This window comes from Macrosteles quadrilineatus, unplaced genomic scaffold (genome assembly GCF_028750875.1).
Source record: "Macrosteles quadrilineatus isolate MER2022 unplaced genomic scaffold, UCM_ALF_1.0 Scaffold_1__1_contigs__length_201487025, whole genome shotgun sequence".
In the NCBI taxonomy this organism is placed as follows: domain Eukaryota; kingdom Metazoa; phylum Arthropoda; class Insecta; order Hemiptera; family Cicadellidae; genus Macrosteles; species Macrosteles quadrilineatus.
The window spans coordinates 187,981,818-187,998,338 of record NW_026542594.1 but is presented as its reverse complement, the minus strand read 5'-3'; the positions used below and the strand labels follow the sequence as shown (position 1 = coordinate 187,998,338).

The window sequence follows — 16,521 nt, the reverse complement described above, 5'->3', positions numbered from 1 at the left end:
CAATGATGAACGATGTTTGGTGAAATTTGCATCCGTATTCATCGCTCAAACCTTAATACACGTCGAGCTCTCCGCTACAGAAATCTGGGTCATAAGTCATCCATATTTGTATTTTATTTATTTATTTTATAGTCCCACATTCACATGAATGTAGGTTCTAGAACATTACGGTTATACAACTATACTTCTCAGTTTTACTATATTAAAACCTCATTTGTTCGTACATTTTGCCATCTCTGCTGACCTTATAATTGTAAGCAGTTTTAATTCAAAATTCTACATTGACAACTAAGCGTAATAAAAAAAACTTAGTTACTTCTGCTTACGCGAAAAGCTCATAAACACAGATATCCGTACCACGGATGAGCGTAGAATCTGCAATGAAATTTGTCAATTTTAGGACCACAAAGCTGAGACTGTCAAACAAATGCAAATAAAGGCTTTGAAACAGCAATTTAGTGTTTGGGTGTGGGATGTCGGGCTACACATTCGGAACAGCTCACTTCGACTCATTTTGTATCAAAAAAAATCTGTACAAATGTAAAAATAAAAATGTTCTTATCAACAACTAAATACGATTTAGTAATTTTATAAATATTTAAGTATCACATCACAATTTTTTTACTATGTCTTTTATCTTGTACCGATATGTTTAGTATTAATAATGGTTTTCAGTGCTCATCGCAGTATGTCACTCTGTTTAACCTGACTTATGCCATACATTTGTTACACAATATAGCGTACTAATTATCTTCTCTAGCTCAGTTTACAATTTTTTGTAAATACGCTACGCATCTAATAGATTAGGAAAAGCTGCCAAACAATACTTTTATCTAAAGAGAAGAAAACTAAGAGGAAAAAAACTGAGAAACGATTACAAAACCCTTTTCTGACAGAATTTCCAATACAATAACTCGGGTGGTTGGCCACGAGCGTCAGAAACACAAATATCGTTTAAACGATACGTTCAGTAGCTGCAATATGTTGTTGATACATTCTATACGATACGTTCAATAGCTGCAATATGTTGTTGATACATTCTATACGATAAGTTCAGTAGCTGCAATATGTTGTTGATACATTCTATACGATACGTTCAGTAGCTGCAATATGTTGTTGATACATTCCATACGATACGTTCAGTAGCAGCTATATGTTGTTGATACATTCTATACGATATGTTCAGTAGCTGCAATATGTTGTTGATACATTCTATACGATACGTTCAGTAGCTGCTATATGTTGTTGATACATTCTATACTATACGTTCAGTAGCTGCAATATGTTGTTGATACATTCGATGCGATTCGTTCAGTAGCTGCAATATGTTGTTGATACATTCTATACGATTAGTTCAGTAGCAGCAATACGTTGTTGATACATTCTATACGATACGTTCAATAACTACATCATGTTGTTGATACATTCGCTACGATACGTTCAGTAGCTGCAATATGTTGTTGATACATTCTATACGATACGTTCAGTAGCTGCAATATGTTTTTGATACATTCCATACGATACGTTCAGTAGCAGCTATATGTTGTTGATACATTCTATACGATACGTTCAGTAGCTGCAATTCGTTGTTGATACATTCTATACGATATGTTCAGTAGCTGCAATATGTTGTTGATACATTCTATACGATACGTTCAGTAGCTGCTATATGTTGTTGATACATTCTATACTATACGTTCAGTAGAAGCAATATGTTGTTGATACATTCGATGCGATTCGTTCAGTAGCTGCAATATGTTGTTGATACATTCTATACGATTAGTTCAGTAGCTGCAATATGTTGTTGATACATTCTATACGATACGTTCAATAGCTGCAATATGTTGTTGATACATTCTATACGATAAGTTCAGTAGCTGCAATATGTTGTTGATACATTCTATACGATACGTTCAGTAGCTGCAATATGTTGTTGATACATTCCATACGATACGTTCAGTAGCAGCTATATGTTGTTGATACATTCTATACGATATGTTCAGTAGCTGCAATATGTTGTTGATACATTCTATACGATACGTTCAGTAGCTGCTATATGTTGTTGATACATTCTATACTATACGTTCAGTAGCTGCAATATGTTGTTGATACATTCGATGCGATTCGTTCAGTAGCTGCAATATGTTGTTGATACATTCTATACGATTAGTTCAGTAGCAGCAATACGTTGTTGATACATTCTATACGATACGTTCAATAACTACATCATGTTGTTGATACATTCGCTACGATACGTTCAGTAGCTGCAATATGTTGTTGATACATTCTATACGATACGTTCAGTAGCTGCAATATGTTTTTGATACATTCCATACGATACGTTCAGTAGCAGCTATATGTTGTTGATACATTCTATACGATACGTTCAGTAGCTGCAATTCGTTGTTGATACATTCTATACGATATGTTCAGTAGCTGCAATATGTTGTTGATACATTCTATACGATACGTTCAGTAGCTGCTATATGTTGTTGATACATTCTATACTATACGTTCAGTAGAAGCAATATGTTGTTGATACATTCGATGCGATTCGTTCAGTAGCTGCAATATGTTGTTGATACATTCTATACGATTAGTTCAGTAGCAGCAATACGTTGTTGATACATTCTATACGATACGTTCAATAACTACATCATGTTGTTGATACATTCGCTGCGATACGTTCAGTAGCTGCAATATGTTGTTGATACATTCTATACGATACGTTCAGTAGCTGCAATATGTTTTTGATACATTCCATACGATACGTTCAGTAGCAGCTATATGTTGTTGATACATTCTATACGATACGTTCAGTAGCTGCAATTCGTTGTTGATACATTCTATACGATATGTTCAGTAGTTGCAATATGTTGTTGATACATTCTATACGATACGTTCAGTAGCTGCTATATGTTGTTGATACATTCTATACTATACGTTCAGTAGCTGCAATATGTTGTTGATACATTCGATGCGATTCGTTCAGTAGCTGCAATATGTTGTTGATACATTCTATACGATTAGTTCAGTAGCAGCAATACGTTGTTGATACATTCTATACGATACGTTCAATAACTACATCATGTTGTTGATACATTCGCTACGATACGTTCAGTAGCTGCAATATGTTGTTGATACATTCTATACGATACGTTCAGTAGCTGCAATATGTTTTTGATACATTCCATACGATACGTTCAGTAGCAGCTATATGTTGTTGATACATTCTATACGATACGTTCAGTAGCTGCAATTCGTTGTTGATACATTCTATACGATATGTTCAGTAGCTGCAATATGTTGTTGATACATTCTATACGATACGTTCAGTAGCTGCTATATGTTGTTGATACATTCTATACTATACGTTCAGTAGCTGCAATATGTTGTTGATACATTCGATGCGATTCGTTCAGTAGCTGCAATATGTTGTTGATACATTCTATACGATTAGTTCAGTAGCAGCAATACGTTGTTGATACATTCTATACGATACGTTCAATAACTACATCATGTTGTTGATACATTCGCTACGATACGTTCAGTAGCTGCAATATGTTGTTGATACATTCTATACGATACGTTCAGTAGCTGCAATATGTTGTTGATACATTCTATACGATACGTTCAGTAGCTGCAATATGATGTTGATACGTTCTATGCGATACGTTCAGCAGCTGCAATATGTTGTTGATACATTCGATGCGATTCGTTCAGTAGCTGCAATATGTTGTTGATACATTCTATACGATACGTTCAATAACTACATCATGTTGTTGATACATTCGCTACGATACGTTCAGTAGCTGCAATATGTTGTTGATACATTCTATACGATACGTTCAGTAGCTGCAATATGTTGTTGATACATTCTATATGATACGTTCAGTAGCTAACGATACTGATATACGTTATGTTTTTTGCATAGTAGATTAGTTTCTTACAAATATAAAGAATATGAAATAACAGTGAAAATAAAATATCACTCGGTTTTACACTCTTGAGTAAGTTAGACGAAAGGGTGAATCTTCCCATCTCAACTAACAAAAGACTCATGTAAAATATTCTCATCATAACAAAATATACAAGTCTTGCCTCAATTCCTCGAACAAATCTTCCAACTTAATTACGTCATAGACAACTGAACAGCTGACAAAGACGTCGGTTGCCATGGTTACCGTGAGGTCACAACTGAGCGACATTGATGCGTCATCGCTACAAATTGTTCTTATCATCTCACTTTATTACGTGAAGGTCGAATTCGTTTCTTATCGTTTGTCTTTATTATTTACGTTATGTAAAATTTATTACGTTTCGGGCTTAGACACTTTCAAACACTTTTATAAACTCAGGAAACTAGAATTTTGTTTATTCTCAACGTTACCATTACCATTTGGTGCAATACGTTACCATTACGTATTGTACCATTAGGTACAACACCTAACATCTGCATAGCCTTGGTACTATCTACATCACTACATCACCACATCTACATCAATACATCTACACATCTACATCGACTACATTAACACACGTTCTCTTTCTTTATCTCCTATGTTTCTAATGTCCCTCTTTACCTTTGTAAACTAAAGCGTCTCCCATTGAGGTCTTCCACTCATTCCTTGATTTTATTCTTTATCATACTTTTGTTGTAGCCTTTCTCTTGTCTTTTCTCCCTTTGTTTGTTACATGCCATTCATTTATTTGACTTTGCTACTTCAAAATTTGTCTTGTGATAGTAAAAATATATTTACAATGATTGTGCGTTTCAATCAAATTTGTATTAACTTCCTCTTTACATAAATAAAAAATGGATCTGTTTTTCATTTAATTTTTGAATTAACATTGATAAAAATATTGTATAAGTTAACGACTCTCTGAAATATTTAATATGGATTTTTTTTGTCAAAATCTCAAGCATATATAACGATTACTATTAATAAGCTACTCTTGGCATCACCATAGGTTTTACGTATGTTTTGGCGCTTTCTTGACACTTTGTGGTACTGTATTGAAAATGTTCAAGTCGCTGATAATTTTAAGTGTCAACTTTTTTAGTATATTTTCATTGATATATAAGATATTTCAATATATTTTAACGAATAATATTTTATTTGGTCTCTGAGAACATCAAAGTTTAAAGTAAATGGTCCCGGGTCCATGTGCTGTACCACTTAATAATACTACTTATTCCATATATTGGAAATTCTATCAAATGGAAAAATGTATGAAACCATTAAAAATCAATTATACCATTTACCACGCCTGGGAACGTCTTGATAGTAATGTGCGTTGATAGAATACTGTAACGAAATTCAGGCTCTATCACCAACACATAACATCTGCATTGCCTTGATACTATCTACATCACTACATTACCACATCTACATCAATACATCTACATCGTCTACATTAACACACGTTCTCGTTCTTCATCTCCTATGTTACTAATGTCCTTCTTTACCTTTGCCGCTGTTCAACAAGTAAATCTCCCCAAGTAACTGATCTTTTTATGTTAGTTAATTTAATAATTTAGTGTTTTAATTGGCTCTGCAATTGAGTATCCTATTATGTACATAATCATTATCATTTAATTAGTATATGTATCATGTATTGTATTAGTAATTGTTAAAATGTTGGAACATTTTTACATAGTGAGTTGAACATTTATGTTCTCCAGCCACAAATACATGCAAATACTAACCGTTGTATTAACAATTGTGTGTGTAAGAAAATAAACTAGGTTGGCTATTCAAAGAATTTCAGAATGAAAAGAAATTGATTTTTTTATGTAAACTAATTGTAGTTAGAAAATATGTAAACGTTACCATTAATGGTGACAAGAAATCAAATTGTTTGAACGAATAAGCCAATAAGTCAACTCTATTAGAACAATTTGTTAAAGAAATTCTTTATAATTTATCTCACAGTTATAAGTAATATGACGCATAGAGAATATAAAACACACATATTGCAACCTATTGGCATTATTGCAAATCCAAATAGGTTTACAACAAAAGCATATTTACAATTAAAGTCACTTTTAGCGAATTTCCCATATAGAGAATAAGCTATTAATAACTTTACAGTGGGAACCATCAAAATATTTTGGTGGTGACAACACATTATTTTTAAACGGACGGAAAGGTATAGAGATAGAAAATTAAGGACAACGCTTTGGGTCTACGAATTAATCAAGGTTACGTCATAGAAACATCGTTCAATTGATCCATTGTTGTATGATAGAACAATAGAACAATAGACGTAGAACAGGGTACAGTACTGTGTATACATGTTTAAACGAACTTTTATTGACACCCTAAAACTAATAGTAGTAATCTTGTACGTATGTTTTACCATAAAAACGTAGTGATCTTGGACATAAGTTTTACCTTGAAAAATTAAGTGATTTAATAGATAGGTTTGACCCCGAAAACGTAGTTATCGTAGACGTAAGTTTTAGCAGGATATCGTAGTGATCTTTGATGCATGTTTTTCAAAGCAAACTAGTGATCATGAATTTTTAAACCACGAAAACCGTACGAACTAATTCCCTACATGATTCAACTCAACCCAACAAAAGAAAACTATTTGTTAAAGTATACACAATTTACATAAATACATAAACTTACTTCATAACATACATAATCATACAGGAACATCTACGGTTCTTAAACTTCAAGGTGACTTTTCTTGATTTTGTTTTTGTAAGTCCTGACTTGTTCTTTCGATAGTTGAATTGATTTGTGTTGTACAAAATGACCCAACTTGATTAAGCTTATTGAAGAAACTTTCAATCAAAATCTTATTTCATCAAAATCTCTCACTTGTGTATTTTCTTTCCATCAATTAACTAGCTAAATTTGCACCCAGGTCGGTTAAGCTTTTGTAAAAAATGTGTACTTCCAAAGTTTATAAAAATGATCGCTGGATCTGGATTTTAATTTCATCTCTGATATGATCGTAAAGGCTACTACACTTCAAGATAATGTATTTGAAAACTAATTTGCAATTAATATTTTGCTTAATCTTAAATGATAACGTCAAAACTTAAAATTATAAAACTCTATATTCTTTTCATGGATTACAATGCGTTCCACACAAGCTTCACAAAATATTTACTCAGTTAAAAAAATTTGTGTACTGAAAATATTTAAAAGAAATTAGTGCAATAATTTCACGTGCTTTCGTCCCAATAATTTTTATTTGCTTTTAGATATATTGCAAAAGGAATTTTGAACTTATCATGTAGAATCTTAAATATATCTGCGATATCACAGACATATTTGAATGCTTTCAACAACACAACCATGTCTTGCAACGGAAAAAATTTCAAACAATAACTCCTTCATCAAGGTACAACAATTTTCAAGAACAAATTCTTGCAAGGTCAAGTCAAAATGCGAACTTGAACTCTTGTATTTCTGGGCCAGTGTTACCCGGGCTGTATCGATGCGTTGCCATGGCAACCTCAGCGCATCTTCCCAGCCTGGTGTACGCCACAACCATTTGTATCATTTACTCCACTGTGGCTCGTACTATTTACAACACTCCATCAAATTTCGCTTATTAAGTGTGGTCATAACTTGTATAATAGTTAAATTGCAACGATATATTGTAGACAAGAGTCGTGTAGACCCCGACTATACACTGAGACAAAAAAGTTCCGGGACAATTAAATGTTTTGAAAATAGTAAAGACAGAGAGACCGGAAATTTGGAACAATGTTATTGGGTATGAAAATCGTTTTCCATAGACTTGCCAACACAAGTATGTTTTATCCATCGGTGGCACGTTAGAAGCCAGAATAAATTCTTAATGTATCAAGATAAAAAAAATGCATTTGTAACTATATTCTTATTTAATACAAGTTCTATATTGGTAGAATGCAATGTCGCACAGCTGAACTCAAACTGGCATTCGAGACAAATATGGCACTCGTTCAAAGAATTTTTGAGTTTTAAAATATTTTTATCAAAAACATGGTGATGACTGAAAATGCAAGAAATCATTGGACGGCGTGTAACTTATAAGTATATTGTGGCCTTAATACAATCCCCTAACAGTATTAAAAATTAAACAATTTGTGTTCGAGCAAAAATCTTTTAGGGGTGACAACGAGGTTACACAGAATGTGGAGCGAAGGGATATTCAATCTGGGCACTTACTATAAACTGATGTGTCAGAGAGAGTGGGGGGGGGGGAGATGTAAGGGGAGTAATGTAGGGGGGGGGGTTGATAGGGATCAGGACTGTCATCTCCTTGTCAAATGCTTGTCGCAACATTTATTGAAGCCGCTGTCTTCTTACGGGTTCTTTCTACGACGTTGAGTAATATTTAGGCTTTGATTTTAGTTACTTAACAAAATATTTACTAAGAAATAAAGTTTACTGTGACGATGCTCGATAGTGGAGAAAACAAGTGTGAAATCCCGAAATTATGTAAAATTTATGAAGCAACACTTTTTGTAAATTTGTCCTTGTGCGCATCTCTTCAGATTGCACTTTTTTCAGTTACATAATTTGTCATACCAAGTCTTAAAAATTATAAATAATTATGCTAGGTATACAGTTTATAGGTTGAATGTAAGGAAATTAAATAAAAGAAACGTCTTATAACATTTAAAACATATATTTACGCTTATACTGTTACTCACAAGACGGTAAATATACAAAAAAAGTAGTAAGTGGTAAGTATTAAGTAGTAAGTAAGTAAGTAGTAAAGTAGTAAGTGGTAAATGGTTACCGACACTTACTAGGTACCTTTACTGTATATTTACCGTCTTGTGAGTAACAGTATAAGCGTAAATACATGTTTTAAGTGTTATAAGACGTTTCTTTTATTTACTTTCTGTAAATTTAATAACACGTACAATGCTGATCAAGAAGTTATTAAGTTGGGTATAGAATAGTGCCTCAGAGCCTGGCATTTCACTTTTGTTCATTGTGATATTTAATATAGCCTACCAGAGTGTGCGGGCTCTCTACGTGAAATACTTAGTAAACTATTTCCTCCGAATCTCCCTACCCTTAAGTAGTCTCCGCAATGATCCCGTTGTTGAAGTAATTTAGCTGATTTTATTTTTAATCATTCCCCGCAAAAAGAAGCTATATTAACTGTAGGAGCAATAGTAAATATGCAATATTTTAAAATCCAGGCAGATGTAAAGAATAATCAAAAACACTTCCCTTATTAGTAATATTTTACCTTAGCAATCTGTGATTGCAATACCTCCCCTAGTAAGGGAAGTCTAAACCACATTGCCAGTAAAATTATAAATACAGGAACTTTGTAAAATTAAAATTTCAATCAGAGGAATTGCTATTGACATTAAGTACTTAAATGCAATTCAATTATTGTATTATTTGCTCGGTGCTGACAGTCCTCTTCGAATTGAATAAACAAATATAATCCAGCAAACGAAATCTGTTTTTGAACAAGTCCACTTCCAGGCAATGAATTAATAATCAACTAATCGACAGTCCTGCATATTCAATGAATTGCACAATTAATATGTGATAAGCTGTTAATGAATACAGGTCAAAGATTTTCATAGTTGTAAATTTGTATTGTTTAATTTTAGTTGAAAATATTTGTAAAAATATTTATCTCTAGCTACAGGCCAGATTCATTGTACAAAACGTTTGAAATTACTCCTCAAGTTTACTCATATAGTTAAAGATTATGTGTAAATAAAACCATTCCAAATGTATAAGGCTATAAATAAATTACCCTTCATTTTGAAACTATATAATCATCTACTTAATGGTTTGATCTAGTTAACTTTACACCCTTAAACATTCAAGTTGTGAATTAATAAGAGTCGTCAACCTCTGGAATATTCCGACCGTTTCGAGGCGATTTCGTTTTACAGCATTTTCGGTGTTATTGGGATAAATCATAAATCCGAAAACATAAAATCGAACAACACTACTTTACATAAACGTAAAACTGAATGCAGCTTTAGATTGAACTCTTTGATGACCTCTCTTTTTGTTCTGGGGTATTGAACTGTTGAACTCTTATATTATTTATTTAACAGACTATGAATATAAACATGACATGACTTCTGTATGATTTTTCAAAATAAACTAATCATAAAATTCGTTCTATGCTGTAAAATTGTCATTGCGTGCAGGGTAAGTAAGGTTCGATTTAGGTTTGGATAGTTATTTTTTCGTTGTATGTTTGTATTTTGATTATGAGTTAAATATATATATTTATTAAATTAATAATTTGAATAAACTAACCCACTTGGCATTTTAAACAGTAAAATTTTTACAAATAAATATTGATATCGAAGAAATATGTTTTATAAAATAACAATCGCATCCTCAATAACACTAGTCAAGAGTTCTTCCTCCCTTAAACAAATAAATAAACGAAAAAACTTATTTCTTATTAGTTGTTTAGCTCAGTTTTCATCGAGGACTGCATCACTTTATCACTATGTAAACGTTACGTTATCAGCTCTAGCTTTATTGATTGGACTCAAGCTAATCTTGGGTACGAAAATGAAAATGACATTGATAGTTTTATAAATAACTTCAACTGTCTGCTACAGTAACTTTTGATTGTGTGTGAGACTTTTGCCCCTCACTGGACAATTCAGGGATAATTTTTATTTGAAAATTAGTTTTTGTTTGAAATTTGTTCGAGTTTTTCGGACATGCTGGTCATCAAGGTGTTGGTTTAACATTATATGGTAAGTAATAAAACTGTGGTAAAAACACTAAAGTCATTGTGTCACTTATTATCTTTATTAGAGGTGCTCTAAGGAACATTTGGAGTGAGTTGGTGTATCCAAGGGCTTCGGCCCTCAAGGTCCCGGGAACAAATCGCACCAATCCCCAATGTATTTTCTTTTTTATTGATAATTCCGCAACTTTTCAGGCCTATCTGAAGTAATTTGAAAAAGGTCCCGGGCTACAGCCTTGCGTTCTAGAATGTTAAGGTGGGACGTAAAAAACTCCCAGAAACATGTGGTCTTTCGTTTCGTGGTTAAATTTAATGTCTACCATTACATAATACAATGAACAACGTTTGGAGTAGTTAAAACGAGTTCACAGCCACTGAAACAGTTTTCGCACCTCGGTGACAACTACGTTAGCGTTAATCAGCTGTCTCCTCCCATTGTTGCGGCCAGAAAACAGCTGATTTGTCAGTAGTGTTTCTAGTGGGTGTGGTGTCAACACTAAGCTATATAATATTTGGAGGTATCACTAGTTTAGAGTTTGATAACACCAAACGTGTCGTTGGTTTGGTTGGTAAGGTGGTATGGTAGTGTACAATACAGAGTTATACCTCTTTCAGTTTTGCCAATAGCTCTAGTTGAAGCCTTTTTTTTGTCAGTGTTCAAGTAAAATCTATTTTTTGTCAAGATAACACATGCATAAATCTGTTTAAGGTTAAGGGTGTAAAATAGAGCTTTACACAAGGTTTCTAGAATTGGTAAGACTTTTTTGTGATGATGGTAGGCTTACCTGAATGGGAAATAGTCCATACTGGCACAACAAACCACAACTTTACACTGTGCACAAAGCAATTGAATATTTAACTGTCTTTTGACAGAATTTCAACCAAACAACTTACCTGACCCAATTGAAAATGCTGGCAGTGAAATATTTTAACGTTTTGTGTATATAGTGTAAAGTTTCGTGTTTCCTGTGCCAGTTTGGACTCTTTCCAATTCAGGTAAGTCTTCCATCCTGACAAAAAGTCTTAAAAGTACACATAAATCTTTGGGTTTTACTTTTTCCATATTTTTCCTCTTCATCAAATTCCATACCACAAAATCCATACTACAAAATGGCCACCAGCGACACGAAATATCCAAGAAGCTATCTCCAGATCTTCATCATCCCTCAGTGATGTAAACTACTTTAGTGTTGTTTAGTGATCAGCTGTTTCAACACATTGTTGCTGTAATCAAACAGCTGATGTCGGTGGTGTGTCCAGTGTGTGGTGACAAATGCGGTTTTCTCCCCTCAAGGGCCTGCTATAAACCACAGGCAGCCATTATGGTACTGCTCCAGTTTTTGTTATACATTCGTGTTCTTTTACCTTATTGTGCCAAAAATAATACGTTTACAATTTTGTCATTGCTTAGTTTGTTTGTGTATTTATTCAAATTACTACAGATTTCTTTCACAGAGTTATTGAAAATGATTATGTTGTAGAGAATAATGTTGCCTTTCCACTAAAGTAATGTTTCAATTTACTGTATTCAATACTCCTGCACAATCATCTTGTAAATAGTCAACATTAGAAAAGATTGCACTGCGAAACAATTACTTTATTAATACAATCGTTATTTCACCCAGTTTTTATATGAAGCTATACAGGGACAGGGGAACCTTGAAAACCTTGCTTTTTTCAGTATACCAGTAAACTAAACTAACCAGTTTTCAGTTTACCAGTATTTTGACCTTTTAAACTGTTTAACTTAACCTTAATTCTAATTTCAAAAACTGCAAAGAAAATTTGAATATTTATTTGACTTATTCATTGTTAAACACAGCTTATTTCTCTGATTGCTACGATCGGTAATTTGGTACGAATATTACCTGATTAATTCATTGCGGGGTGGTTCTCCCATGCTGATAAAGTCTTGGCCGTCCAAAAAGGGCAGTGCATATCTTCAATGGCTCACCACTCCATCCATGCAGAGGAGTCTTCCGGGAGAACAACATTTTAACTTTGCCTTCTATATTCATCCACAGAGCAATAATGTATGCAGTAAATCATCTGAAGGATATTCCATCGTTTGGTCAATCTCGTAGATACCCCACTAGGCATGCAGATCTTCGTACTCCATGTCATCCTCTGACCCTCTCTGGAAGGAATGCAAATTTTTCGGGGCCCTTCTTCCATAATAAGCTTCCTGAAGAAGTAAAGCAGGGTTTTAAAGGTTTTGGGGAACAGCTGAAAACTTATTTGGTGGAAGGCGAGTTTTATACTATCGAAGAATTCCTTTCTGCCTCATCTTATTAAACATGGCATTATTATTTATTTGTTTAGATCTTGTGTAGAATAAAATAGAATTAACTATTTTTTTTTGTTTTGTTTTAAAAGCTTACTAGACTACTAGTATTTGACGATTGAGATGTGCATTGTATCATTTGTACCTAACTCTTGAATAAAATAGTCTATGTCTATGACTCAATTCACTGTAGTGTTATGTTGTTAATTGTTTGTTGATGTTGACAGATGGAGGGGCTGGTACGGGCAATGCAGGATCCAGAGACGGGGGTGCCAGTCCGCAGCCAGAAGCTCTTCCTTACCTCAATACCCTCCGCGTTCATGGGTAAGATACCGTACAATCACAAAAAAAAAGTTAATATGTTTCGGCCTTATGAGAATATGGCAGCCGCCATGGAAACTTACCCATACAAAGTCTATGTAGATTAGGTTAAGTTTTAAGTATGGTTGGGAATGGACTCTATAAGCTGTATGATGAAACCTGGCTACCTGAGAACTGACCCGAGCAATGACAGTCTCCAGACGGTGGACAGGAGACAGGTTCCACCATACGGACTATAGGTCCAGACACGTCAACCACGGATTATTGGGCACAATTAATGGGAAAAGATGTGCATTTTAGGTTAGGTTAGGTTGGAGGAAATGCAAGTATAACATTTACTTTAATGTGTTACTCTTTCTCACATACACCTCCTTCATTGCATAGGACAAACTTCTACATCGGTAGAAAACCCCCATTCCCTCTTCTTGAAAACCCCCCAAATTAACCCCCCTGAAATAACGTGTTGATTAAAAGGATTAATTTCTCGTGCTTCACAAATTAAACAGTTACTAAAAAGTTTACATAAAGTGTGACTTATGACCAACACTTAAGACTATAAAGAAATATTAATATGACTATGGTATATAGGCAATGGTAATTGTGAACTTTGATTTTATTACGCTTTTAAAATCAGGTTTATAACCTAGCAATTTTTAAAGGTTAGTATTAATTTTTTTAATGTGATTATTAGCGGAAAAGCCTGTTGAATGTTTTGTTCAGGTTGTTATACGTGTCAACCCTAAAACACTTATGATTACATTTTTTCCATATTTCTAGATGACATTACGAAACTTTATATCAAGATGGAACGGTTATTAAAACAGGGTTGAAATCGTATGCTGAAATAATTCTTAGATTTAGTTGTAAAAGTTAGTCTGTTATAAGTTGCGACTTTAGTGAAGTTTTACTTAAATTCTCTGAAGTCTAGCGCGTAATCAAAAAACTTCCACGCTCCTGGGCCCCTTACTGACTCCAACAGAATCTAAAACATTTTACGTCGTCTCTTTTGTTGTTTCGTTCTTGTTTTAAATTAATCAGAGTCCGAGCTTTGGTGTCTGAATGTGAAAAAAATGTTATGCAGATGCAAATAATTTATTTTACACATGAAATGCACTTCTCATTTTCCTATTGAAGAAGATTTAGAGTTGCCTAACTGATCGATTTCGTTTTGTAAAACATATAAAATGTTGAAATAAAATAAATGCTTAAAATTCCTTGAACAGAAAAACATTTTCTTTTACACAAGTTTGTTAAATTGATAAAACGTATTTAACTTAAACCTACTACTTTAAAAACCTGTTTATTTGCCAGAAGTTACAGGCAATGAGGCAGTATCTTTGCAATGGAATAGACTACAATTTGTTGTACATCGTAGTTTGCTTTAAGACTCCTACCGACTCGGCCGTGTATTATATATTAAGTATCAAGTATTAATTTATTGTAAACTAGCAGTACCCGCGGGCTTTGCCCCGTTTAACTTCACAAGTGATGTTACTTGTTAAGTTCGCATGGCTCAATCACGTCCTGGTTGAAGTTCGTTCGCTACGCTCACTCACCTTTAGGTTGGAGATCGTTCGCTCCGCTCACTTGCCTTCAGGTTAGCTCGTTCGCTACGCTAACTCGCTTCCAGGTCGAAGTTCGTTCGCTACGCTCACTCACCTTTTGGTTGCAAATTGGCTGTAGTCATAAATTTAAAAAATAATAGTGCTACACCCTGTTGGTAATCCTTGTAACTTTAATGATATTGAAAATCATAGAACAGAACCAACTTGTTTAATTGAAACGGCTGTTAAGAAATTCCTTTTAAATGTGAAAAATCATAAGGTTAACATGGGAAACTCCAGAGCCACTGGGGCGGAGCCCGAAAGCCAGATCAGAATAAAAACTACTTAGTTTTCCTATTTAATGCCCAAAGAATCGGTGTACCGAATTTCAGCCTCCTAGGTAAATGGGAAGTGGGAGAATTAGTGATGAGTGAGTCAGTCAGTCAGTGAGGGCTTTGCCTTGTATATATTTAGATTAGTGGTTGCATTCGCCTGACAACTGTCTTACACAAACAAAATCTTTTAAAGGCAAAAAGATTATGCATTACTTAGATTTTCATCGGAAATAAATGTTCAACTCGATTGCGCCAATTGCGTACAGATTCCCTCGCGCAACATTAATTGAAATAAAATCAAGAGTACTTTTTGTTGATTTACAGAACATAATGTGTTTTATTCCGATCAAATATATAGGTTGCTGACAGTCTTCAGTCAACAAAGCTTTCCTTGGTGTAATTGTGTTGGTCTAAGCCAGGCGAGCCCTCAATAGCAAAGGCAATTAAAACTTGACTCGCTTTAACGTACTCTGGGTACGTTTACATAGGTTTAATCTACACACTCCGAACTCATTTAGCACTTGACAGCTGTTAAGTTCGTGTCTGTGGTAAGTTTATGAATATATTTTTTGTGGGGGGAGTGTAGCTCTTTATGAAATGGTATGAAGTGGATTTTCTGATTTTTGTGAATTAAAATAATGCGTCAAATCTTATAAGAAAAATAATTTTGCGAACAGTAGTTATTCATCTATAGACAAATCATTTTTGGGAAATGTATCAATCCTGAAGTTTTTAGTGGAAAATGTTAAGCAGATATTGTACTAACATTTGTTCAGAATTTAGTTTTTTTTACTCAAAGTTAATTTTCAATATCGGAAAACGTCGTAAACTTTCTATTGAGCTCAAAATCAAAATCATTTGCAAACCTTGCGGTTTAAAAATTAAAAGCAAAATGGAATAAAATCATTTAAAACCATTATCCAGACGTGTTACGGTCCAGAAATATGAAATTTTGCACACCAAAAATATACTTAAATATTACACGATTAGTTTGACATGTTGTGTAAACCACGCAGGATGTTCTAAACTTAAAATTTAAAAGAATGTTTCAAAAATAACCACATTGAAAATAGATTTTTTCCGCAAAGACATCTCAACGCGGGGTACTTTACATATACTTTACAGCATATTGTGGCATAGGAAAGTCAGAATAAAGAAAACAATCCGTAAGGTGGAAGATATTCTTTGAACGAGACATTGTCAATAGGATCCAAGTTTCAATATAAACAGTGGAGTATTTCTACCAAACTGTTGAATATATTCACTGAAACGCAGTTATAGAAATATTTGCATTGGATACAATGCTGAAATGCATACGGTAAACTTAAATTGT

The 16,521-nt window shown here is 33.8% G+C and overlaps 1 protein-coding gene across 1 annotated transcript in view; it reads left to right on the top strand.

Moving 5' to 3' along the window:
* The window catches only part of LOC129003361 (regulator of G-protein signaling 7-like), a 131,988-nt gene that overhangs the window by 95,329 nt on the left and 20,138 nt on the right, over window positions 1-16,521 (top strand). Inside the window, exon 4 of the mRNA XM_054431656.1 lies at window positions 13,216-13,312. Within this exon, the coding sequence (XP_054287631.1) occupies window positions 13,216-13,312 (97 nt within the window). The remainder of the gene's footprint in view (window positions 1-13,215; window positions 13,313-16,521) is intronic.